The following is a 24,347-nucleotide window of genomic DNA, read 5'->3' on the forward strand; positions in this document are numbered from 1 at the left end:
CTGTTGTACCCTAAGTGCTTGCTCATAGAGGGTTGTGCGATTGTTCCAGCTTTGTCTCCATTATTGCAGGTTCTTTCCTTTACAATATAAAGTGCCTTGAGATGGGACAATTACCGCACAACTAGCACTGTTCCGTCACAGCAAGAAGGTCCTGTTTGATTCCACCTATCCTGGCCGGGGCCTTTCTGTGTGGAGTGTGCATGTTCCCTGTATTTGTGTGGGTTCTCTCCGGGTACTCCGGCTTCCTCCCACAGTCCAAAGACATGCAGTTAGTGGGGTTAGGTTAATTGGTAATTCTAAATTGCCCATAGGTATGAATGTGAGTGCCCCCGACCCTGACAAGGATAAACGGAAGAGAATGGATGAATGGATAAATAAAAATGAAATAAAATATAAAGAATAAGGGGTGGATTAAGACTTTTGCACAGTACTGCATATAATCCTAAAAAGAAGCTACAGATATATGAATTCATTAAGGCTATTATAATAAATTAAAGATAATGATGATTCCAGGAAAAAAAAAACATTTGCTTGAAATTTTTCCCACAAATTCCCACTGCATTTCCTAATTTAAAACAGACTGATATGATGAGACTACTAAAATAAATATATTTATTTACAAGATATTTTTGTACACAACAGAAAACAGAAATAAACAACTCCTTCTACCTGAACCCTCCACAGCAAATCCCATGACTACGGAGTAGAGCCAGAAGTCTCTAAAGAGCTTCTGCAGGCGTGGCTTTGCCTCCTTGATTGGTGGTAGCCTCTTTGTCAGCTAAAAGCAGAAGAAGAGGAGCGATAATAGACCTTTTAAAAGTGCTAGGTTTCCAATGACTCTGCTTTATCAAAGATGATATGATGAAAATACACAAATCACTTACCACTGCAATGACTGGAATAAGGACTCCAAGATTTCCGGCACTGCTTGATGCCTGGAGGTACAGAGCTGAATTAGACACTTGAAAATAGACTACCACTTTATTTAATTAATGAGTTAACTATATTAAATTTTTTCTACACAAGCAAAGGTTTCAGTGTTTAACAAATTTATTAAACACCCTAGCATAAAAACAAACAAGAAACCTGTAAATTCCCATCCTAATAAAAATATTAAAATGTGAAAAATTAAATTTATTGAGCACTGTATAAACTATAAAGTCAGGGGGGTGCAATCTGAAGGAAACTAAAAACAGTGTGACTTAAAAGCAACTATATGCATCACCTGTGTTTCCTGGCTCTAGCTACAGGAAAACTGTACAATTTCTGAATCATTTCCCAATTATAGTATGCTGTTATCTTATGAAAGCAGATTGCTAAGAAAATGAAGCAAAGCCATTTAAGGTAAAACTTCCTCTTGCGTGTGTTGACTTCACTTGACTAGTTTGACCTTATACCTGACTACCCTATATTGTTTTTAGTTCCACTTGTGTTGTTTTTCCTTCCCATTATACTGGAATGTGCAATGTGAGCGTGTGCCATACCTTCAGAGCTGGGCCCTTGTCTGAGGCCCTCTCACTAGCTCTCTTGCCCTCTAAGCCCAGCTGAACAAAGAGTTCTAGCAGGTTCACTAGTAGCTCGTCAACCATATGCTCAGCCTGAAGGTTTGCTGCTATGTTACCCAGTGCATTTATAACAGCCAAGGAACAGTGTCTGCAGAAAGAGGAAGGAACATTTATGTACAAGATAAGCAGTAGCACATGCATTTCTGCAGCAGCAGGGTATGGTTCACATTCAGGCTCCCATAAGAGAATTGATACAGTTTTTGCTTGCTGATGCTCAAGATGGAGAAAAAACAAAAGAAAACTCAGCTGCATTGAAGCTTGAAATAAACTTTTGAATGCTAACACAGGACTGTAGAGCAAGTGGCCAGCACTTGCAGTGAAATGACAATAGTAAAGAAAAAAACATGATGCCAATGTGAACAAGCAAAACCATAACACCAGGGGAAAGAAAATGCTGTGTTAAGACTTTAAAATTCCTCATCTGCCCTATAAGGTGATTCTTACCTGTATCCGTGATCTTTGTAATCTTTGGTAGAGTAAACCATGGAGCTTGCCTTGACACTGATCTGCTGGAACAAATTCCAAACTTCCTGGTAGATGTATTGCTAAAGTGGAAGAAAAAGAGAAAAAAAACCACAAAGTTCCCCTTCAAAAATAAAAATTACATTTTAAAAAAGTTAGATTTGGATCTGATATCACTGCATATGTTGTCATATACCGTCCTTCCTCTGAAAAAGAAAGCATACCACAGAAGCTTGATTCCCTTGTATAACTCACAATTGTGCATAAGTATTAAAAGGAACTGCACTGCGGTGGTTTAAATCATAGAGATGATCAAGATTCCAATTTCTTAATATAATTAGGAAGCCTTCTTCACATGCAAAAGTTAGCAATGGAGTTCCACAGGGTTCTGTGCTGGGAACCAAATCTGTCAACATCATACATGCTTCCCTTGGGCAATATTATTGTACGATACAGCATACATTTTCACTACTATGCAGATGATACCCTAGCTTTGTTTAACCATGTCTTACCCTACAATATAAAGTGCCTTGAAGCAACTGCTGTTATGAATTGGCACTTCATAAATAAAATTGCATTCAATTGAATTACTCTAGAAGCTTGAAGTTCTAAGACACATGAAGTTAATATATAAAAACTCACATTCCCTGTGATGACCATACATCCAAGTTGGTCTATGATGAGGACATCAAGCTGGGAGGGAGGCTGGCAGAACTTCTGCTGCAGAATCTGAAGGATGGGCTCCATTACTCGGGGGGTGTCCCGTAAGGCCACAGCAATGTGACCCAAAGCCCTGATTGTGTGGTCTGGAATCAAGTGAGCATCCCTGCGGGGCAATATCTTGGTTATTTTGACTTCACAAGTCAAGAGCAGATGAATAATTTTGGTGAGAGGCTTACTTGTCATTTTCCTGATAGATATAAAGGCGATTCGACAGACTGGCGAGAAAAGCTTCAACAATGACATTATCCATAGTCAGGCCAGCTTTAAGGCACCTGAGAGCAGAGGGAAAGACTGGGAGTGAAGGCTTTGTTGACACTGATATGTACATCCAAGTGGGATGGATTTCTTTCAGCAATGCCTTATAGTAAAAGGAAGCACGTTGTACATTTGTGTGGATTCACAGTGGACATTTATCATTGTTTTTAAACACACTTTCATCTCTTTGTATGTTATAACTTCAGAGTTTTCCACAGCTTGCTGACAGACCAACAACAGCACAAGCAAAAATAGCCCACATACTGGTCTTGATGCATGTCTTGATGCATTCTCAATCATCCAGGAAAGTAAATCTCCAAAAGTTGAATCTGTTCATCTGGACGTAGCGTTTTGTGGGAGAAACGTTTCGTCACTCATCCAAGTGACTTCTTCAGTGGTCATGGTCATGGGAATTTGCATAATTATGATTAAGGAACTGACCTCACAGCCCATTGTTCCTTCAGTGGGCTGGTTTCAGTCATTATGCAAATGTACTGTTTATAAGGTTTGGGGAAACCTGCAGTCAGCTGAGACTGAAGAAGTCACTTGGATGAGTGACGAAACGTTTCTCCCACAAAACGCTACGTCCAGATGAACAGATTCAACTTTTGGAGGTCTTGATGCATGGTCAATCATCCAGGTAAGTAAATCTCCAAATCTGTTCCAGATGAACAGAATCAACTTTTGGAGAGCACACTTAGTGGTTATAACACATATTTTTAGCACTGCCCACATCTAACAAAACAGATGCTCTCTGCAGATAGACAAGGAGTCTGCAGCTTCTGTGGTATGCCGATGCACTACAACCAGTGAACCATTATTTCTCCTTCATAACAACTCTGTGGGAGTAAATTGGATCTTAAAAGGTTATGTTTATGAAGACTTCTGTGAACCTGTTATTTATACTGTTTTTTTGCAAACTGGAAAATGGAAAGCTCCAGTGCCTGATGTACCTGTGGGGGAACTCACCTGCAGATGTTATCAATGGAGATGTCCCGAAGCTGCTCATACATGGACGGCTGGCTCTTCTTGCTCGAATGGGTGCTGAGTGTTGACTGGGAATGTTCATTGGTCACATGAATCTTTATTTCACTACCACCTTAAACAAAATCATAATCTTGTAAGAACACATTAAACTGGAAGGAACACGGTTGGCTGGCTGGTAGTGGTGGAGCATTATTTACCTGGGGTGTACTGGCTGTGATATTTGTACAACTTCACCAAAACAGGAGAGGGCACAACCAAGAAGTCTCTCAGGGATGTGGTAACAGAGTGGGCCACCACTGGAAAGCGTTCACACAGACGACCCAAACCCTGAACACAAAACGCATTTCTAAATGTGCATTTGTAATCATAATATTTGCATTCCTCCCAGCTTTACAGCTATTTACCGTGAAGAAAGCAGGAGAAACATTCCAATAGGACAGCCACACTAGATGTTACTTTAAAGCTTTTCATTTCTCCTTTGATACAGTCTGTGATTACCTAAAGCATCAGTGATAACCTAGAAAATCAAGTACCACTAGGTTTCAGAAATTTGTCATCAACTTGGCACCAAACTACTGATCGTTATGGCTCTAATGTGAGCATCTTAGCCCAATGTTAGCATTGTCAAAATTTTCCTGCTATACCTTAGAAGTATAAACAATACTGATCGGCTTGAACAAAAAAAAAAGAAAAGAAAGAAAGCACTAATCTGTCAAAGAGAAACAAAATCTTAACAGGACACAACACTTTTCTACTCCCGCTCCCACATCATGTTCTTCCTTCCTCTGGTAGTTCTTTACCTGTAAGCAGCAAATGAGGAGGGGCATGTGAGCAATGATGACTTTACTGGATGTCTTTGATTGCAGTTTCTCTGAGAGCTTGGTGCAAAGGTTCTCAGCTCCTGGCAAACAAACAAAAAAAGGTTTACAATGAAGATTACTGAGACTGATTACTCACTGTTGGACTACAGGAAGCAAGACTTACCCTGCTCCTCAGTAACAGCCCACACCATGAGGTCTACACAGGCGGCATTAGCCTGACAGCGCAGTTTGAGTGGGCTCAGTTCACTCTGGAGGTACTCAACATCATGAAGAATCCTCTGCAACTCTGACTGGCTGCTGCTAAACTGCTCCAGTACAAAGTCATGAACCTCCTTCACATAGTCTGTCTGAAGTTCTGACAGAATACAAATTATGTTATTATTATTGTTGTAGAGATATTAGGGAAGGAGAAATTGTGATTTTGTTACTGAATAATATAAAAGGCACTTATTGTAAACTCCTGTGTTAAAAAATAGTTAGTTTTAACAACTCCAAAATCAGCTAGAGCTATCAACGGAACACAAAGAAAAGACTCCCATATTCGAAAGCAGCAGTACTTTCATTTAACTCCATTTTGAACCACAAGATGATGCGATGACTCAATGCAGCCTGCATCCACATTTTCCTCATCAAACACGGGAGGAAAACAAAATACATTCAGTAAAAGGACTAGATGTTACAATCCCTGATAATGTGAAAGAATCGATGGGCAACCTTGAGAGCTGAACAAGGAAGCCAATGTGCAAGTTGTAATAACTGCAGTTCCTCTAGGTGGCACTTAAAGCTGTAGTGTATGAGGCCCACATTGGCCCTATGCACTAAGAGTCTTAAACTGGACCTCTTCACTTTGTGTGTATGTTTCAAGCATCTTTCAGGGTATTTTAATGAAAAATTCCAAATTAGATTGCCAAGTTAGCTTTGTAATACATATTTTAGAAAAAAAAAAATATGAAACTGACTTAATTTTAGCTCAATTAGCTGTTTATTACTCTGTTATCTGGGGGATCTCAGATCCATCCACTTTTCTGCACATTTTCTGAAATTAATAGGTAGGGTTTTCATGACACTACAATTTCAAACTCTATACCAATATCCCAGTAAAATACTCAATACCATTTTCAAGATCACGGTAAAAAAAAATATCTCAAAATTAAAAGACATAATTTTAAAAATAAAAGTTAGAATATTACTGGTTCTCATTCGTGTAATCAGTTACAGCGCTGTTTATCGCCTGTAATTCTGGCACCATATTTTTATTCTTGATCAAAGTGTGCAATTGAGAATGCAGACCACCACTGTTTCTCTAGTTTCTGGTTAACTTTTCTCTTCTTCAAACAAGGACTTTACGAGAAACATAGCACTTTTTAGACACAAATAACAGAGTCAGCTTGTTAATTTAACACTGCCTCAAGGTGGTGAAAGTATTAGTTAGATTTTGTTAAGGGTAATTACAAAAACTACCTTTAATAAAAGGATCTATTACATATTTCCTTACCTTTCATATTATACAGAGTGTCTCTCAGCATTTTAAATATGGCTACATAAAGAGGATCACTGAAGGTTTTGTAGTAGAGATGAAGACCAGGATTCACCTGCAAAGAAAGCAACAGAAATTTACAAATAAAGCGTAACATGAAAAGTAAAGTGAAGAGAAATCTCTGAGTGGACTTGAGAGGCATACCACTTGAAGTTCTGCCAAGGTGTCATCCAGTGATTTTAAAAATGACTCAGAGACAAACTGTTGAACCTGTTCAAAAGAAGTAATACAGGGTTCACCTTTTGCACAGCAGCATGCATGTACAAAACCAAACTCTGAGTGTGGTTACTGCTGACCATGTGAAGGAGTTGTCTGAGCATATCTAGAGGGACATGAAACTCTCCAGTGCTGCTTCCAGTGAAAAGAGGGGACACAGAGAAGCTGGAGCTGATGGTGGAGAAGTAGTAGTCAGGGTCCACTGCACTGCCATCGGGGAGGTAAGAACCTTAACATAGAGGGAAGAATCAATTATGTACCGTAAAAATGTCTATTTTGTTCATGGTAAAAAACAAAACAACTTTTCAAAGCATGAAAAACTGCACCCAAAAAGAGGTGCCACCCTGATCTGACAGCAGATCAAATTACCTTCAAAGTACTGTGCAGAGGGATCAGCGGGTGAGTTAGGTGTCAGACCTGCTCTCTCTGGACTGGCCTGAAAACAAAATTAGGATTTCATTTTTTATTTATTTATTTTACACGTCGTTACTTTTGCCTTCTTGCCTGTTTCATTTTATTACCTGTTGTGACACACTGGACACAGAGGAGCCTTTGCGTTTCAGAGAGTCTCCCTGACAAACTGTGAGCAAAGAGCTTGGTAGGATTGAACGGAAGTCATTGAAGGACCGTCGGCGGACAGTATCACTATCATCATTTGTGGACAGCAAGGGAGCAACTGGTCGAGGAAACAGCTTGGATAGTAACGACTCGTCAGTGTTGCTGTATCGGCCAAATGCTCTTGCAACACCAAGTAAGGTGGGCACAGTGTACCTACATAGGTATTCTGTACAAGAAAAAGAATAATACAAGAATATGTACAAGAATATTGTGAATGTTATTTAGCACTGGAATGATCTATAGCAGCACTTAACGGAAGAACGAGGTCTCTGTTAGTACCTTTGTCATGAGCTTCTGGATTTTTGCAGATATCTTGCAGGACCTGCATGATGTCCATAACTGCGTCCAGGATCTGATAACATAATCATTTAAAAAATATTTATTAATATTTAAATCATTTTGATTTTTACTCTTCTGAAGGAACAAATAACTTCCAGGAATTGCCAGCACATATGTTAACCAACTGGGTAATATTTTTTTCTTCCCTAGTGACCAGTTGTTGTCAAATGGTTGCCGACCAGTCTCTAGGCCTGTGTGAATGAGAGCTTAATGTATTTAAAAATCTGAGTACACATGAGTACAGATAAACAGCATCTACACCCATGCGTTTATAGAGTCAGAACCACACACCTGCCCTCGTAAGGTTTCATCACATTGGGCAACATCCGACAACAATGTCACAAGACAAAAGCTGAAGTTCTCTGCCACAGGAAGGGTATCTGCAACAAAAATCAAAAATGACTAAACAGCACCTATAAAATGAGTAGAAATAACAGGATAAAGTACATGTAAGATTGTTTCCCACCCCTTCCTTTGCGTTCTGAGCTTTCCTCAATCCACTGAACTTTAGGGAGTCCTTTAAGCAGCCCAAGAAGGTAGGGAACAATAGCATCTTTGTGCTGAAATACATGCATTCCAGAGTATAAGAAAATTAACATCCTTAAATTAATACAAGCACAAAAGTACAACAATGAGGAGAGGAAAGCAGGTACGATATTTACCTGCAGGTTTGACTCGACTAGAAAAATGCCAAGTGCAATCACAGCATCTCTTCTCCTTTCATCTAGCTGGAAGGTTCCTCTGAAGTCCACTGGACACATGCATTGCAGCTTCTGAACCTGTGGGAGGACAACGTGGGTGGATGAAGACGAGTTGTAAACATTTCTCAACTTTAGGAAGCTATTAAATATAACAATATTTTAAAAATAGAGAAATTTCTTGCCTACCGGGTTTAAAACAGGCACTTTGATTTAGAGTCAAAATCATAATGTAATGATTTTGACTCTAAATCCAAATGGGCCTCAGGATTTGAATCCAATTAAAAGTCCAGCTGAAAACCTGCCTGTGGCATTAATTAGCCCCATGATTGAGAGTTCAGTGAGGGATTAACCACCATTTAAACAGAGAGCAGGGCCACTAGCTCCTGTTTGTTTTCCATTACTAGACAGAGAGGATATTTTAAAGGATTAAAGCCCACAAAGGGGATGTTGTGGAGACTTCACATAAAACATTCCACTAAAAACTATTTGATTTCAAAGCCAAAGACCACCTAAATAATGTCTCAATAAGCTTGAGACAAAACACTAATAAATGAAAGAGAGGGAAATGAGTATTCAACAGGTTATTACAAACTGCTGCTGTCTTTTTGGCTTAGACACCATTGAAATTTTTCATTAAATCTGACTTTTGAAAAATGTCAAAGAAAATATAAACAGAAATTAGATGAATAGGACATTTCCATTTTACAAATTGATTCTGAAATCAATCAAAAGAACCACAGGCCATTCTAACATCCACTGAAAGTAACTCAGTAACTCAGACAACAAGCAAGAAGTATAATAATAATTTATTATTCATATTTATTTTTAATCTTCAGAAATCTAAAGATAATCAAAACTCTCACATACAGATTTATAGAGCAGGTTACTGCAGACAGAAAAACAGCAAAATAAAGTCCACAAACTGACACACACTTTTTACACAATGACACAATGGGCTGACGGGTCATTAGCTCTTTATCAGGGAGTGTACTTCCTGTTTAGCGTTTCCCCCTTCTGATTCGCAGTAAATGTATTTTCTAATCAGTTCAACCTCTGCATTCTTGTAGAATTTTACAATACACTCAGCTGCTTAATTTCTGATCACAAATCCTAACGATTCAACTGAGTAACACTGGCTCATTCAGAAGAGAATTGGCTGTACAATTTAGGTTTCTCAACAACATTCAGTGTCACATTTTCAAGACTGATCCACTGTAATAAAACAATTTCAAATCAGTGTTTGTTAAAATCATGCCATTGCCAGATGGACTCATGTGTGAAATTGACAACCTTAAGGTCATAATTTGTTCCCTCTTTGTGTACCTCTCGCCTTGTTCCTCTTAATTTGAGAGAACAGGGAAGTTGCCCCTCTTTCCTGTCATGAGCAGATTAACCTGTTTGAGGACCTTGTTACCCATTAACTACACTAAAAATATCACCACACATGACAGCTTTATCCTACTCCAAAAGGGGACTCAGAATCTAGCTAGTACCCCTATAGTGAAACTCCACCTCACCATATATTCTGTTACCTTCTGCCAGCAATATTAACACTATATTTGTCAGCCAAAACTTCTGCATGTGACTATGGATTAAAATATTACTTCAGTCCTTATCACTGAAATGTTTGGGAACAGGATCAGAATTTATTGGTCTCACAGTTTCTTTTCCTGACATAAGACCTGGACACATTGAATACAAGCAGAAGTGAGAAAAACTGAATACACTTGTTGTGTGAGCCATATTGGATTTGGTAACATTACACAACACTGGACAATGAACTGAAAGTATGCTGACACTGTATTAGAGCAACTGATATGCCCTAGGCATAGCCAAGTCAGAGTGTGTCTTGTTTTGTTTATCAACCACACATTATCACTGTAGTGTACAACAACAAGGAGGTAAATACTACATCCTTCATCTAAATCATTCTGTCAAAGTCAAATGCTGGATACATTTGCTTTTGTTAACTGACTGTAAGCAGTTTAAGAGTTTAATTGTTTTACACCCTCAGCCTCTGGTCGACCACTTCGGGTGATAAGGTCGTGGTGGCATGATATAAAATACGCTATTGGAGCTTATTGGAAAGACTAAAGATGTCATTCTAGATACAGATGCTGAAAATATGCAATAAAACTCTTTCTGAAAGTACAATTGAAAAAATAACTCATGACATCTCAACAGTTTTGAGCAGATATGAATACAGCTGTCACTATAAATTTTGGCTTTCACAAAACTTTGAAAACCAGAAGGTTAAAGCTATGACTACCAGTCATGAACTTATTAACCATTCCCATTAAATACAAGAAAACAAAAAGCCGATAATGATTTGAGCTAAAGTCCAATTTTGTCTTGGTCTTAGTTTACTTACTTACAATATGCTTACTATACTAAACACACACACACTATACAACAGCAAATAAGATGTTGCTGACCAACAGTGGCTAATATACAATTTATATCTTGATCTGTGTGTCTATTTTGACGGTAAAGAGTTTATAAGCAGTCATTTTTTACATAATTATCTTTGTGTTTTCCTGCCACAAATAAATAACAACACACACTACACAAACAAACAAATACATAAATACATTTAAAAATAAATTCATTTTGAAGTCAGCCAAATAAACAGCTCATTGTAACAGCTCAAAAATATTTAGGTCACTGGACAAATCTTGATTGCGCCATACAGATTTCTTTATACATCGTATAAATTACAGATAAGTAACGCTTTTTAACATATTGTCATAACACTTGTATTTATCCTTCACCTCTCCTGACAACATTGACTACACATATTGGTCCATTCAAAAAATGTTCGGACCACAAGGATTAAAGATCTGGTGGCACCATATTTGGTAATGACTCTCAAACTAAAAGTTTAGAATACTGTATAAATGTATAAATGTACATACAGCGGGTGTTCGACTGAATCAGGACACAAAAAAGGGTTTGCTTTCCTGTACCAAAATGTACCAATGAAAAGTCAGGATCGAATTGTTTATATGAGGGAAAAAGTGTTTTTTTTAAAGGAAAACTAGAGGCTAAAAACAGCTAACGTTAGCCGACATTAGCAAGGTACTAGTGATGCTATGTCGGGCCCCTTAATCCTGAAATAACGCTATAATTTATATATTGACAAAAGAGCCATGTTTAGAGTCTATTCTGATTCATAACACAGACCACACTAATAGAAAAGCGCAGTCTTTGACGGGCCTTACTGTCAAAGACTATTTACGGGTATTAGCTGGTCACCGGTAGGTCTCTTGTCTAACTAAAACGTTACCTTGTCTATCGGTGCCTGCCGGTGAGCTGCCAGCGACCTTGCCAAAGACAGGACGGTGTTGAAATAAAATCCTCTGCTTCCCCCTCCATTGAGAGACATGTTAACTACCCTTGGAAGAACTACAGAAACACAAGCATCTTCTTTCAAGCGTCTCTCAACGAGTAGCTAGTGAATACCAGTGACTGTCATTGGGCTGTACTGACAGCTACGGCAGGCGTAAGGTCCAAGAAGGGCAAATCGACAATATGCCAACAAATAATCCATCCATGGGTCCCGTGGGACTTTGGAACTTATCTCAGCAGTCACAGGGCAAGAGGCAAGGTATGCCCACGACAGACTGCCATTCAGGCCTTGCAAGGCACTCCAAAAGCCTCATAATACCTTGGTTTTACCTACTTGAATACAGGATTTTTAAGAGAGTTGATTATTTCTGATTGTTTGCATTTGTATTTATTATGAAGCCACATCAGAAGTTTGATAGCCTTAATCTATCGTTCCCAAATGGTATGCCTAGTGGCAAGTCTAAGTGTGCCTAGGGACTTTATGTCAGCCTTACATTATTGCTGCAATATACATAATGAATGTAAAAGCATTTTATCACATTCTTTCAATGATAGCTAATGTCTGTTTGGTGACTGTTAGCAAAGAAGATAACATTTGTGCACAGAGAACCACAAATAACCACCAGTACTACACACAACAGTAAGTAATCACAAAAAATTAATATAGTACAACACAAATAGCACTATTATTATTAACCCTACACATTCAAAGAACCCAATGCTTATTCTGACAAAAAGCAAAAGTTATGAGAAATTTGGATGACGGATTCAAAGAAAAAAGACCATACCAACAGTCTGATCCATGTTTATTTCTGAGCATTCATATTAGAATTAAGTAGATCGAAGGCACAATACCAGCTTTTAACTCCTGGGTAATTCATATATTATATATCACATAATATTCACCTGTTAACAAGAAAACTCCAGAAATATTTAAAAATCTGTGACAAAGTGTGACACTTCTGCAGGGTCTGGTTAAACGGGGGGCTGAAAAAGGCAACATGTGGTAAACATTGTGTGTCCTCCACAAAGAGATAAGATAAGCAAAGCAAAGCAATTTAAATGCATTGCATGTAAACAACCAGACTCCATGTCTAGAACTCCAGTTAATAGCATGGCATTATATTTTCAAGCAGCAGTTGGCACATTGGGTCATCAGTTGGTTAAAAAAGAAAAGGCAACTAATATTACACAGTTAAGAATTAAAAAAAAAAAAAAACTCCATTAAAAGTTAATGAGAAAGGAATGAGATGGAAGGCACTAATAACACCATTTCTCAATGCATGAAAAAAAAAAACCCTAACAGTTCGAAGGACATTAGAAGACATGAACTTATTAGACACTGACTGGAATTAAACAGAGCAGTGTGTGTAAATTATTCTAGTCTGTAGTGACAACATTAAATAATCATTCTTATTCTCAAAACGCCACAAAATGAATTATACAACATGTAGGCACTTTTAGTGACATTAGTGAGTTAACATATTTAAAACATCTCTGCAACTTAATAGTGAACCCTCTTTACCCACAAACACTTTCTTTATGGAAATGTGCATTTCTAAATAATGTGAACATGTGTATTATCATTTAAAGAAATGCTGCATCTTCCACAACTGATTACTCTATAATCTTGACTTCAGCCATGCAGTTCTTAATGTACCTGCAGCTTTTGGAGCATTTCACATCCTCACAATGGTTTCTAACCTCTCTGACAACTTGCATATAAAAGGGGTTTAAATTTTTTGATTCAATAAATTTGAGTCAACTCCCCATAATTTTTTTTTTACCTATAGTTCTCTGATTGAGCATATTACATTAGGTAAGTAGCTGGTTTGTCTTTGATTCAGTAGGTACAAACTTTAGTTCCTTGTTTGTGTTGAGAGCACTCTCATTTCTCTGATTGAGCAGGATGAAATAAATGTTCTGTGGAATTTAAGAAAAAAGAGCATCTGTAAGCAGTGATTCTGCTAGATAATAGTTCCAACTCCTGATTACTGTGCTATAAATAAATCAAGAACATACCAATCCCTTTCTTTCTTTCTGAAAAATCACTTGGAGGTAGATATTGGAACCTAGAAACAGGATTTAAAGAGATTGGCCTGTCATGACAGTCCTGCTTATTTAGCACCACTTGATTTCAGTCCGTCTTCCAAACCAAGTTCAGGAGCTTCACAACTTCCTCATAGATAATGAAGACTATTGCGACATCCATACACACCCGACCCAGCCGAGGCACAGTACCTTTGTAGAACCTAATGAAGTAACAGATAGTGAATATGTTACATTAGGCAACCATGATATCAGAGTTTCACAATAATGTAGGGTCAATAAAAAATAATTTTAAAAAGTTATGGCAATAATGCTATAAGCCAAATTTAGTCATTTCTGACCAAAAATATCTATATGAAGCTGGAGATCATAGGTGACAGAGCCTATAAGTATAAATTCAGCTTAACTAAAGTTTTAAATATTTAAATTTATAATAGTATGTTGCTACTCTGCAGTAAATTATTTTTATTTTGTACTTTGTATATTCATTTATTCATTCCCTAGTTTTTGTTGTATTTATGCAATTACAGAACTGTTATGAAGTAATGACAATGTAAGGCACTTGCAATTGTACAGTGCTTTTCCAGTCCTACTAACCACACCTGATGATGTGACCCTAAATGGATTAGTCTCTCCTGGGGATCTTTTGCTTGTTAGACAAATGTGTAAACTGCTACATTATTGAGCCACTACGGAGAAGGCCGGAGTACACAGGAGAAACCCCCGCAGGCACAACAGAGTGACCATGCAGACTCGACCCAGAAAGAGCCCAACAGTGTTTGAACCGGTCCTGTGAGGCTACAGTGCTAACAACTCCACTACTGTGCTGCTGACTACTTTTTTAAAGAACAGTTATGAAGTGGAGGATAAAATATTAATTAGCAGCTGTAGACCTAGTTTGAAACAGAGCATCTATAAAGCTATACAGACGAGCTATACAGAGTTTCCCTGTGAATCAAACTAAAGCAACTTTGACATTAAACATAACACAATGAACACCTTGAAAAAAAGGTCAAAATGATGATAAACAGATGAGTTTCAGTTTAAAGCTGTGAAAAAAAAAAAAGAAGAAGAAAGGTGTTCCTCCGATTATCCAAATCTTGCATGATTGTGATTCTGAATTATCTGTAGATGTGCCTGTCAGCTTAAATACACCTGTGTTTTTATTATCCCTCCAATGAACGGGCTTAATCTCAGTCTATAGTATAAAGCGGGTTTATGGATAGATGGATAAGTCACCACACACATCCTGAAACATCCTCCGAGGGATGGTAAAAAATGGCCTGTATTTGTATAGCGCTTTACTAGTCCCTAAGGACCCCAAAACGCTTTACACATCCAGTCATCCACCCATTCACGCACTGGTGATGGCAAGCTACATTGTAACCACAGCCACCCTGGGGCGCACTGACAGAGGCGAGGCTGCCGGACACTGGCGCCACCGGGCCCTCTGACCACCACCAGTAGGCAACGAGTGAAGTGTCTTGCTCAAGGACACAACGACCGAGACTATCCAAGCCGGGGCTTGAACCGGCAACCTTCCGATTACAAGGCGAACTCCCAACTCTTGAGCCACGATCGCCCACACGATCTGTGTGTCCTGCCAGGCTTGAACCAGGTACGTTAGGCAGATGTGTAAACAACTACACTATGCAGTCACTAACTAAATAACATGATGTTCTCACCAATATATAAGTGGTAACTGACAGTTTAACAGTTCAAACAAAGCCAGCTCCGACAGTGAGAATAAATAGATATATATATTTAAAACCTTTAAATCATTTTTTTCCAGAAACCATATCAACCAGGCACATGAACTTACGCCAGTGGTCCCTCATGCTTCAGGATCTTGACCGCACAGTCTACTGTGCTTTTGTACTTGTGCGCTTCAAGGCCCTGTTGGAAAATATGCATAAATACATGTTAGTTGGAAAGCTAAGGGATAAACTAGGAAAACTGGAAATATGTTAAGACACTAACCTGCATTCTGGTCTTAATGACATCCAGGGGAGTGTTTCCGAAGACACTGGCAGCCCCGGCAATAGCTCCAAACAGTCCAGTTATCAAAGGGTTAATGGCTTTGTTGGGGTCATCACCTAGCCATCAGAAAAAAAAAAGAAACAAAAAAGTATTTTTTTACTGCATTTTTATTTGCATCAAGTGGTTGCAAAGATGTACTGACTCCCTTACCTTTGTACCAGTTTCTTAGTGAAGTCATGACATAGAAGCGGATGGCCTGGTTTGAGCCTTGTTTTAGGACAGTGGCTGTTAACCCTTGATAAGTCCCCTTTAGTCCTAAAAGTGCAACAGTAAAATCATCACTTTTTCATGACAACCTTCAATACAGCTTTCATATTTATCACCTAAAATGAATTCATGAACTTCTCAGAAGTCATAAGGAGGATAATTATCTAAATACCACAGGTGTATAAATGGTAGGAACAACAGGTGGCAGTATAATGTAACCGAAGCCCTTCTTACCTTGTGATCTAATAATCTCCCTCACCCCATGGAAAAATCCCCTGTACTTTGGATTTGCTGATGTCTGATCATGGATGAATTTGACCTGCAAGGACAAATCTGAATTAACTGTGTAAAGTGACTGCATTATCCCATAACTTTAATTTTCCAATTGTGTTCGCACTAGGGATATTAGTTTTGTGTTTTTATTCATTTTTTATTTTGATGCCTGAAGTTTTTAACTGTATAAAAGGTTTATGTTTGATTCCGTTTTAGTTTATTAGTTTCCATTTTAGTATATGAATTAGATATTAGATTGACTAGAAGTGCTATAATAGAACAATACATGCACATCTTACTTCACCCTAACTCATTCTTATTGTATTTTGCTGTGCTGTACTTCAGATCATATAACTGAGAACCATGAAAAAAAAATTGGTGTCATTCCAAAAATGTAACATATAACCTATAAAATCAAATCTATTGCATTTTATGTTTACTCTCTGGGGAGATGATTCAGTGTGAAAGCTTTCATTCTACCTGTTAATGCTTTCAGTGGAATCTTAACCAGAGGAAAATGATCCAATTTAGACTTCAGCTGTGGGTTCGACAGCCTGTTTACTGAAAATTTAATACATTTAGCAAGTTATGGTATGAAATGGAAAATGCACCTATAATAATTAACATTACCATTTTGCACCACTGTCAGTTTTGTCGATGGTTTTTGTGAATGCATCACTCTGAACCCTTGATCCAGTGTATTTATTGCTAATAGAGCTAATTAAGGGAGCACTGAAGCACTTTTTCTCAGCATTTAGAGAAATCAGCTAGCCTTTCTTGTGGCTGCCACACAGGTATTTCTGGGCCATTTCACTTAGTTTGGAACCTGTCTAAAGAAACTTTATCAATGTTAGGCTGACAAATGTACCTACCCTGACAAAGACTAAAACTAAGGACATTTCCTCTATATTGTTATTTTATGTTACTGTAATACCTTACCAAGATTCATATACCACACAAGTAACTGAACTAAAAGCTACTTTTGGCTCCTCCCTTATTCACAAGGGACTGCACCAATAGGTTGTTCCATTTATTTGATTTGATAAAAACACCAGATATCCTTCCTGATGTAAGCCCAGAGAGATTTGTATCTCCTCCACACGTAATAAAAAATATTTGAATTGAAAGACACAACATGATGCGTTTAATTTATTTTTTTTACCTTAATTGTTTCCATAGGACAGACTACAACCACAGCCTCTGCCACTCCAGCTCCAAGGCCACAGAAAAATCCTCGCTTGCTGTCTAGTTTGCCGCTCTCATCACGCATCTTATTACTGAGGAACTCAAACATCCCAAATCTGTATAAGTGAGAGAATTTTTTTTTTTAAAAACAAACTCAGAGATACATTTCATCTCACTTAGAAGCCATTAATAGTAACAACTTTCGGGCTTTCCTATTGTGAATTGCACTAACTAATGAATTAACATTTGGCCATTCTTACTACAACCATGGCCTGTACCAGGAAACTTCTGAAGAAGCTTCAGGAGAATATAGATTAGGCCTGGATGAGAAAAAATCCTGGCAAATCATCAATCATTATTCACAAGTGACAATCAAAACTAAAAACTAATAAAAAATAAGCAATTACCTTTTACTCATATTGCTATAAATTTTAAATCAACTGATCAAATATTCAGTTAATCATAAAGCAAATAAAAATCAATGACAAATCTTTCCATAATATCGTGTGATATCTACAGTTTGCTTCAAAATTAGAAACATTTTTATTGAGTTTTGATGGCATGATGTTATTCCAACACTGTAAAACACAGTGAAAAACCCTTTAAAAAAAACTTCTGAAGTTAAGTCGGAAAGAAGTTGCTGTAAAGTTAATAGATGACTGTGCACATTCCAAAACGTGTTTAGTGTGCTCATTTGCTTTTGGTTTGTGGCACTGCAGTACCTGACAGCTGCTTTAGGTATAGAGCCATAGACCAGCGAGCTTAGACCTCTGTAAAGACCCCTCACACCATGACTTTTCACTGTCTGCTTCACACAGTCAACTGCAGAGGGAAGGAAACAGGATAAATGACAAGAGAAAAAGCAAAAGGAAGCAGCTTTTAAAAAGAAATTTACTTTGATCCACTGGTATCAAAGATCAGTTGGGCATATGCACAGTTATAAAAAAAAACTCTAATAAGCTGTTAACAGATAAGACTGAATTTGATGGAAACAACAAACAGTCCTTTGTACCAAAGTTCGTACAGTGTACTGAGTTTCAGTACGCAAGCACGATTTGTGCCAAAGTTCATGAGCAAAGATCAATTTACTACACAAACACTATTTGCTAATGTCTGCGTACACACCTGGAATAACAAGCATTGTGAGTAAGTCAGGAGAGCTGTGCAAACAGCCCAAAAGATTGCGACAACTTCAGATCAACATGAATGATTAAACAATTAATGATTAACACCCAGTACAGCTGATCCTTAATCATTTGAAGTAGCCATTAAACAAAGTAGCCATTAAACAAATATGTTTTTACATCATTGGAAATTCTGCATTAAGCTGAGTCGTGGCATCTTCATGCAAACAACTTTAAATGTGTTTATTACAGTGTTGGTGTTATTTGCTTGTTCTGGTTTTTCCATTTCAAACACATTGTCTGTATTTTCTACTGTGTGTGTCGAGCAATAATTTAAAGATGATCTTTTGTTGTGTTTTTTTCTTACCCATCTGAGCCATTATAAGGACCAGTCCAGAATGCCCATTATCATTGTTTTGTCAATGAGTTGAACTTTTATCTATTATTATGCCATGTTTAACATCCTTTTCAGCTATTTAGATCAGCATGCGCAGCTTCGATTCTCCCCCAGATTGAACAGGAGGGAGTCAACTGCCATAAGTACAAAGCCTGATTACTAGGGGGTCAACTGTCTTGTGAAACTGGCAGAGCAAAGTTCAAAGGGCAGAAACGGTAACTTGGCCCACCTCCTCCACGTTGTCTGCTTGTAAGGGTCGGCCACAGTCATTCAGATCTAGATTAGCCACCTAACGTCAATACCTGCGCATACATAGCTCCTAACCTGACCTGAGAATTGCAATTTTGTATTTTAATAAGTAAAAAAATCCTGAAAGTATTATTCATTCAGATTTTTTCCTTCAACAGTATCTATCATTTCTGTTTAAATAATTAATCTTTGAGAATAGATGGAGAGATTCAAAACGATTTCTATGGTAGTTAGATAAGAAGAATGATACCAGTTTTATCTCTGTGAGGTTACAGATACTCTGCTAAACTGACATCCATATTACCGATGCTCTGAAGCCACTATAGCAACGCATAAGTTCTATTAAAAATGTTAACTCTACATCAGCACTGTACTTTATGTAATATAAAGGACTGAAGCATCATAAGGTATGGTAAATATGTTTTTTTAAAATTGTGATATCATCAAAAGTGCTAGAACTAAATAAAAAAAAGAAAAAGACAACATTAAACAAGGACTCACCAATGCCTTTGTATTTAGGAGGATTGGCCTTTTCATCTAGCTGCAGTTGTGTTTTAACATATTCTGTTGGGAAGGTGATGCAGATCTCTATGCCTCCTGCAATCCCACCTAAAGAACGGGCAAGGAGGAGGGGGAAAAAGAAAACGCTGGTTTCAACAAAAGAGTCAAAACGAGCTATTTAAAAGACTAAAAGATTTGTTTTTGCAGCTCACACAAAATAAAATGCAATACATTTTTAAAAACCAAATAAATAAAATACACAGAAGATGCAAGCCATGTGACCATTTAAAAGAAGCACAAAGGAATACAGATGAAAACCTTGGTGTGGTTAGGTGTGAAGGATATCTGATACGGTTTGTAGAATAAAAGCAAGCGTGAAAAGAAAAGTCGCTTTTCAAAGTTGTTAGTGAGGTGCACATTAGCATTCACCACATCTACACTGGACAAGTGCAGACTAGCTCCACCTTAAAACCCTGGTTGCTACAGATCTGCAGTTGAACAGCTAACAAGCATCCTGCAGCTGATTGGCTCAGCTGTTTTTTCAGTTGTTTTCTGACTACAGATACTCCCTTTGGCCCATCTCCAACTCAAGGGGGTGTGTAGTCTCCATACACATTAATGTGCAGCAGGATGGATTCAGCAAGGTGACAGCGGACCAGTTCCTCGACTACCCAGAAGGGACAAGTTTGAATTTCAAGTAGTAAACTGTCAAAGCATTAAGAACTTTAAAAAGTGGGGTAAAAAAGGGGAAAAGCTAGACAAAATATAGTTTTTTTGGCCAGTGTGCTTCTGGGTTCAATGAAGGCCTTGTGTTGAGAGTATCTGGCAATAACGGGGAAAACTAAGAACTCAGTGGATGAAAATAAAGGCTTTAATGTCCTTTTTCACTCACGTTTGCTTTTGGATTCATTCACAATACAAAGTTCAGTCCTGTGTTGTTTTTTAACATGCATTCTTTCAAACAAATGTCATGCAGAAAAATCCAACACAGCAATGGTTCTAGCTCACACGCAAACAAGCAAGCGGGGCTGTCTGTGAAAAAAAAACAACCCCTTAATTACAGTCTGACTAACCACGGTCCTCACAACAACATCAAACATGGTAGCATTTTGGCTACCAGCTCATTGCATAAACGGTGCCAATTATGACACACCCAGGCATAATTCCTGCTAAATAGAAAAAAAACAAAAACAAAAACACAGTCCACATCAAGACTCAGCTGAGTAGTACCTGCAGCTCGTTCCCCATATTGAAGCTGGAAAAAGATACAGAACTGGTTTATTAAGTCCAGCATGTAAAGACATACCCGAGCAAGAATTCTGAAACTACTTTTTCTTTTTAAAATTACTTGCAACAATAACAAAAATGATTTCTATAAAGAGGGGGCACGTGGTTCCTTAGGCAACATTAAAACCACAATATTTAGTAGTATCTTTTGCAAATGTTACAGTGGAAGGAATGTAAAACAGACCCATGATATTACCGGTGTAAAAAGTTATTTACATTATGACCTGTACTTTTTCAAAAAAAAACAACAAAAAAAAACAAAACAAAAAAAAAAAAAACAACACATACATAAATATTTAATTTACATTTACTTTTTTTTTTTTACTTTATACAAGCAGGATAAGAGTGCATATTGTGCCAGTAAGCTTATGAGGTAATAGTAGCATATAATAATTCTAATATCTTTGAACAAGCCAGGCTAACTGCTTCATCTTCATGCTGTGTTAACCAGTGAGTGACATAAAAGTGGCCATGTCCATCTTTTACATCGTCTGTGACATCACATGGTGTGTGGATAATCTCCCATTCACACTTGCCAAACACTGTCCAAATGAATAAGAACTTCAACTTTCACATGAAAGCTATATGAAAACTGTATGTTTGGAAAAATGCAGTGAGTCAAACTGTCAAGCTACACCTTTTTTTAAAAAGGTCTCATTTAAAAGAAAAAAAAAGTAGAAGATGGCATTTCGGTGCTAACAGAAAAATAGGATTTCTTGGCAAAAATGCCTCACAATACTCTCCATCTATGTACATCACATATATACTGGGTTATTAATAGTGTGTTTTACAGTACTTTTGATACAGCCAGATTATTCTCATTATACACAAAGTAGGGGGGTTAGTGGATATATAAAGTCCTCTTCTAGTGTGCTTTCTAGTCAACAAGTTGTCATTTCTGCCAGGATTCAATGAGAGAGAGCAGGAGCAGGGGAACCATGTTTGTGGCTGGCATGTTGGTGAATGCGTGCAAAGGCTGAGAGAGCAATGTGCTTTGTCACTGTGGCTCATGATAGGGAACATGGAGAGCTGGGCCTTTGAGGACACCGTACACAGCCAGCACATCAGCAGAAAACACCCACTGAACTGCTGACTGTGACACAGAGAAAAATCACACGGACATGTGCGGCTTTATCTTTGAACTTTTATAACAAGTTTCACAAAAATGGATTAAAGCTGGACCTAAAAGTAAAGTTCAACAGAAAGCTCCACTTGAAATTTATAATCTAGGACCAAGCTAAATTCATGTCTGGCAAACAACCAGATCCTAATGTTAAAACATAAGCTTAGTAAAACTGGAGCATGTGTGTGCATGCTATCAATGTTGCAATGTTGACTGTCCTGTAGTACAGACTGAGCTGTGCAAAATACGTGTATGTCACTGAATGACCAGTGAAACCTGCAGGACACCAGAGTGCATTTCACTCAGCTGTCTGAATGCTATAGTCTACAAGTCCCAGATCATACCCTGGCCCCAAGCTGAGGAGCAGGGTTTGTCACAGCAGGGTGCTGTGCTCTGTACAGGCAGGTAAGTATTTTGTACCACAGCAGACTCACATGGACCTTCTGTTCATGTCTTAGAGGCCATAATTATTCCTCTGTTTAGAAATACTTTAAATTTTGTTCTTACCACATCAGAGTTTGCTTGCTGTAATTATTGCTCCTATTCAGACTGATTCCTGGTTTAAAGTTGAACTCTGACATTATTTTTTAAGACACACTTGAAAACTTCAGATATGTTGATCTACCCGCTGATTATGGTGTTCACAGATAAGGGTGCTGCAGTCGAATATAAAGGGTGGACTGCTAACTTCTCAAAATAACCATGCTGTACTTGTACAACAGTATAATACTTAGCAAAATAGTAAGACGTGTGCAAAACCCCTCTTTCCTGGACCCTGGGTCATAAAGCAGCAGACTTATTTTAAGTTTATCATTTACCAAATTGGTAAATGTTTTGGCTGAACAGACCAAATCTACCAAATGTCAGGTTTTCTACAACAAAAAGAGAAACAAGCAAACACTTTAGCCTGAAAAGATAAAAAGAAGATAATAATAGGGATAATCATAACACAGAGGCTGAGCAACAGATGCTTGCCGGAGACACTAGGAAGTGATTACTGCCATGCTCTGATCCCACCTGCAATTAAAGGCTCACTGTTGAAACTTCGAAACAAGTTGCAGGGCGGCCTCTGCTCAGTCCCACATCAACTTTCTTACCTGCCAAAATGGCCTTGCCAGGATGGGTAAGTTTGGCTTTCCCCGCCGGAGCTGCAGCAGCCAAACACTGGGGTCTGTGAAACGGGCTGACAAATGTGTTTTGTCCAGACATGACTGTGGTACCCCGGCCTAACTTTCTTTTTGAAGTCAATCCGGACCTCCTCTATCGCCGCAAACCCAGCCAGCTGTGAGTCCTGGTGCAGTCTGGGTGTTGAGTGCAGCGGCGGCGGAAAACATAAAAAGGCGAGCAGGCGGTGTTGAACATTGGACTTTTGATGCTGGCTAAGAGTACATGTCTGTGTACTTTTGACAGGGAACTTCCCTCCGTGCCATACAGAGGTTGGCAGCGTCGACTCAGTATTTATTTAGGGCGGGGCAGGACGTGTCACTTTCCCCCCAATACCGCAAAACGCCATGTTTGTCACAAACATTTAAGGAGGACCGGCCTCATTAAGCGACACGCCTCTAGAGGGCGCCGTTTCTCTTCTTTTCATTCTTCTGTGCGGCGATTAACCTCGTACAATTGGACTTATTTCCGCCACCTGCTGGGCTGGAGTGAGTGTACGGTACAGGACTTTATTCTGCAATATTGCAAAAAAGGGGGTTGTACAGGTTCTAATGAACTTTAAAGTCAATATTTCATATGACTACCTTTATTCTTAACACAGGCCGAACTTTCTTATTCCTTGTTTCCCTTCGTCAAGACAGTCACCTTGCCACTGAGACCATTTCTGATGAGGATTCAGGAACAGCATATGGATAAACTATAGGGTTAGATTCACCTCTTAGTTCCTGTGTCCTGTGCATATCTTTTTCCTTTTTCATATTACTTTGAAAATCTGCTGTTGATTTTTTTAAATGGTTCCTAAGTGACTTAACAAACAAACAAACAAAAAATGTGTCTGGAAAGGGTCAGGTACAAGGACTTGACTGAAAATGACAAGCAGCCAGTGTCCAGTGAAACACTCTAAATGATGGAGAACTATTTCACTGGACCACTTTAAAAAACTACAATAAGGTAACTTCTTGGAAGTAAAATATGATGAAATATGCGGTGGCTCAAGACCTCCACACAGAGCTCTAACTTAACCATTAATTTTCCTATAACTTATCTAACATCACATTAACTGAAGTTGGATGAAGTAAAACTTTGATTTGTATTAATGTTTAACCCTGTACTGCTCTTCAAGAGGCTTTGCCTTTTCCGAGATGCCATTTGGGGACAGAGAGAGATTGAAGTCCT

At 38.3% G+C, this 24,347-nt stretch overlaps 2 protein-coding genes across 5 annotated transcripts in view; both read right to left on the reverse strand.

Annotated features, from left to right (window-relative positions):
* pi4kaa (phosphatidylinositol 4-kinase, catalytic, alpha a) overlaps positions 1 to 12,209 on the reverse strand; it is a 36,558-nt gene extending 24,349 nt beyond the window's left edge. For both annotated transcript variants that reach the window (XM_013276215.3, XM_019360714.2), the window contains exons 1-20: positions 11,511 to 12,209; positions 8,186 to 8,302; positions 7,990 to 8,083; positions 7,815 to 7,903; positions 7,464 to 7,536; positions 7,088 to 7,350; positions 6,936 to 7,002; positions 6,647 to 6,795; positions 6,495 to 6,560; positions 6,309 to 6,405; positions 4,977 to 5,168; positions 4,793 to 4,893; positions 4,190 to 4,319; positions 3,975 to 4,104; positions 2,927 to 3,022; positions 2,670 to 2,853; positions 2,010 to 2,110; positions 1,485 to 1,653; positions 885 to 935; positions 670 to 778 (exon numbers count right to left, since the gene is read on the reverse strand). In XM_013276215.3, coding sequence (XP_013131669.1) covers positions 670 to 778; positions 885 to 935; positions 1,485 to 1,653; positions 2,010 to 2,110; positions 2,670 to 2,853; positions 2,927 to 3,022; positions 3,975 to 4,104; positions 4,190 to 4,319; positions 4,793 to 4,893; positions 4,977 to 5,168; positions 6,309 to 6,405; positions 6,495 to 6,560; positions 6,647 to 6,795; positions 6,936 to 7,002; positions 7,088 to 7,350; positions 7,464 to 7,536; positions 7,815 to 7,903; positions 7,990 to 8,083; positions 8,186 to 8,302; positions 11,511 to 11,609 — 2,377 coding nt within the window. In that variant the 5' untranslated portion in view covers positions 11,610 to 12,209. The remainder of the gene's footprint in view (positions 1 to 669; positions 779 to 884; positions 936 to 1,484; positions 1,654 to 2,009; positions 2,111 to 2,669; positions 2,854 to 2,926; positions 3,023 to 3,974; positions 4,105 to 4,189; positions 4,320 to 4,792; positions 4,894 to 4,976; positions 5,169 to 6,308; positions 6,406 to 6,494; positions 6,561 to 6,646; positions 6,796 to 6,935; positions 7,003 to 7,087; positions 7,351 to 7,463; positions 7,537 to 7,814; positions 7,904 to 7,989; positions 8,084 to 8,185; positions 8,303 to 11,510) is intronic.
* Positions 12,210 to 12,574: 365 nt separating this feature from the next.
* On the reverse strand, positions 12,575 to 23,519 carry slc25a1b (slc25a1 solute carrier family 25 member 1b). Of its 3 annotated transcripts, XR_002062665.2 has the most exons (10): positions 23,105 to 23,519; positions 19,598 to 19,705; positions 18,049 to 18,148; positions 17,304 to 17,442; positions 16,103 to 16,187; positions 15,812 to 15,916; positions 15,602 to 15,717; positions 15,444 to 15,517; positions 13,595 to 13,824; positions 12,575 to 13,495 (listed from the first exon to the last, which is right to left on the reverse strand). XR_002062665.2 is itself a non-coding variant. In XM_003452972.5 (9 exons), exons 1-9 carry the CDS (start codon positions 23,214 to 23,216, stop codon positions 13,710 to 13,712), a joined length of 954 nt encoding a protein of 317 aa, XP_003453020.1. In that variant the 5' UTR covers positions 23,217 to 23,519; the 3' UTR covers positions 12,586 to 13,709. The 3 variants fall into 3 exon arrangements, 2 of the variants coding, with proteins under 2 accessions (XP_003453020.1, XP_025764987.1); XM_003452972.5 differs by having other exon boundaries at positions 12,586 to 13,824; XM_025909202.1 differs by lacking the exon at positions 23,105 to 23,519 and adding an exon at positions 19,916 to 20,046 and having other exon boundaries at positions 12,586 to 13,824.
* Positions 23,520 to 24,347: the final 828 nt, after the last annotated feature.

The sequence above is a fragment of the Oreochromis niloticus genome, linkage group LG7 (genome assembly GCF_001858045.2).
Source record: "Oreochromis niloticus isolate F11D_XX linkage group LG7, O_niloticus_UMD_NMBU, whole genome shotgun sequence".
Taxonomy (NCBI): Eukaryota; Metazoa; Chordata; class Actinopteri; order Cichliformes; family Cichlidae; genus Oreochromis; species Oreochromis niloticus.

Coding starts and splice junctions, on each gene's coding strand:
- slc25a1b (XM_003452972.5), bottom strand. CDS start 23,216: ATGTCTGGACAAAACACATTTGTCAGCCCGTTTCACAGACCCCAGTGT. Junction 15,917..16,102: donor GGAGATTATTAGATCACAAG/GTAAGAAGGGCT, acceptor TTGCACTTTTAG/GACTAAAGGGGACTTATCAA. Junction 15,518..15,601: donor TCATTAAGACCAGAATGCAG/GTTAGTGTCTTA, acceptor ATTTTCCAACAG/GGCCTTGAAGCGCACAAGTA.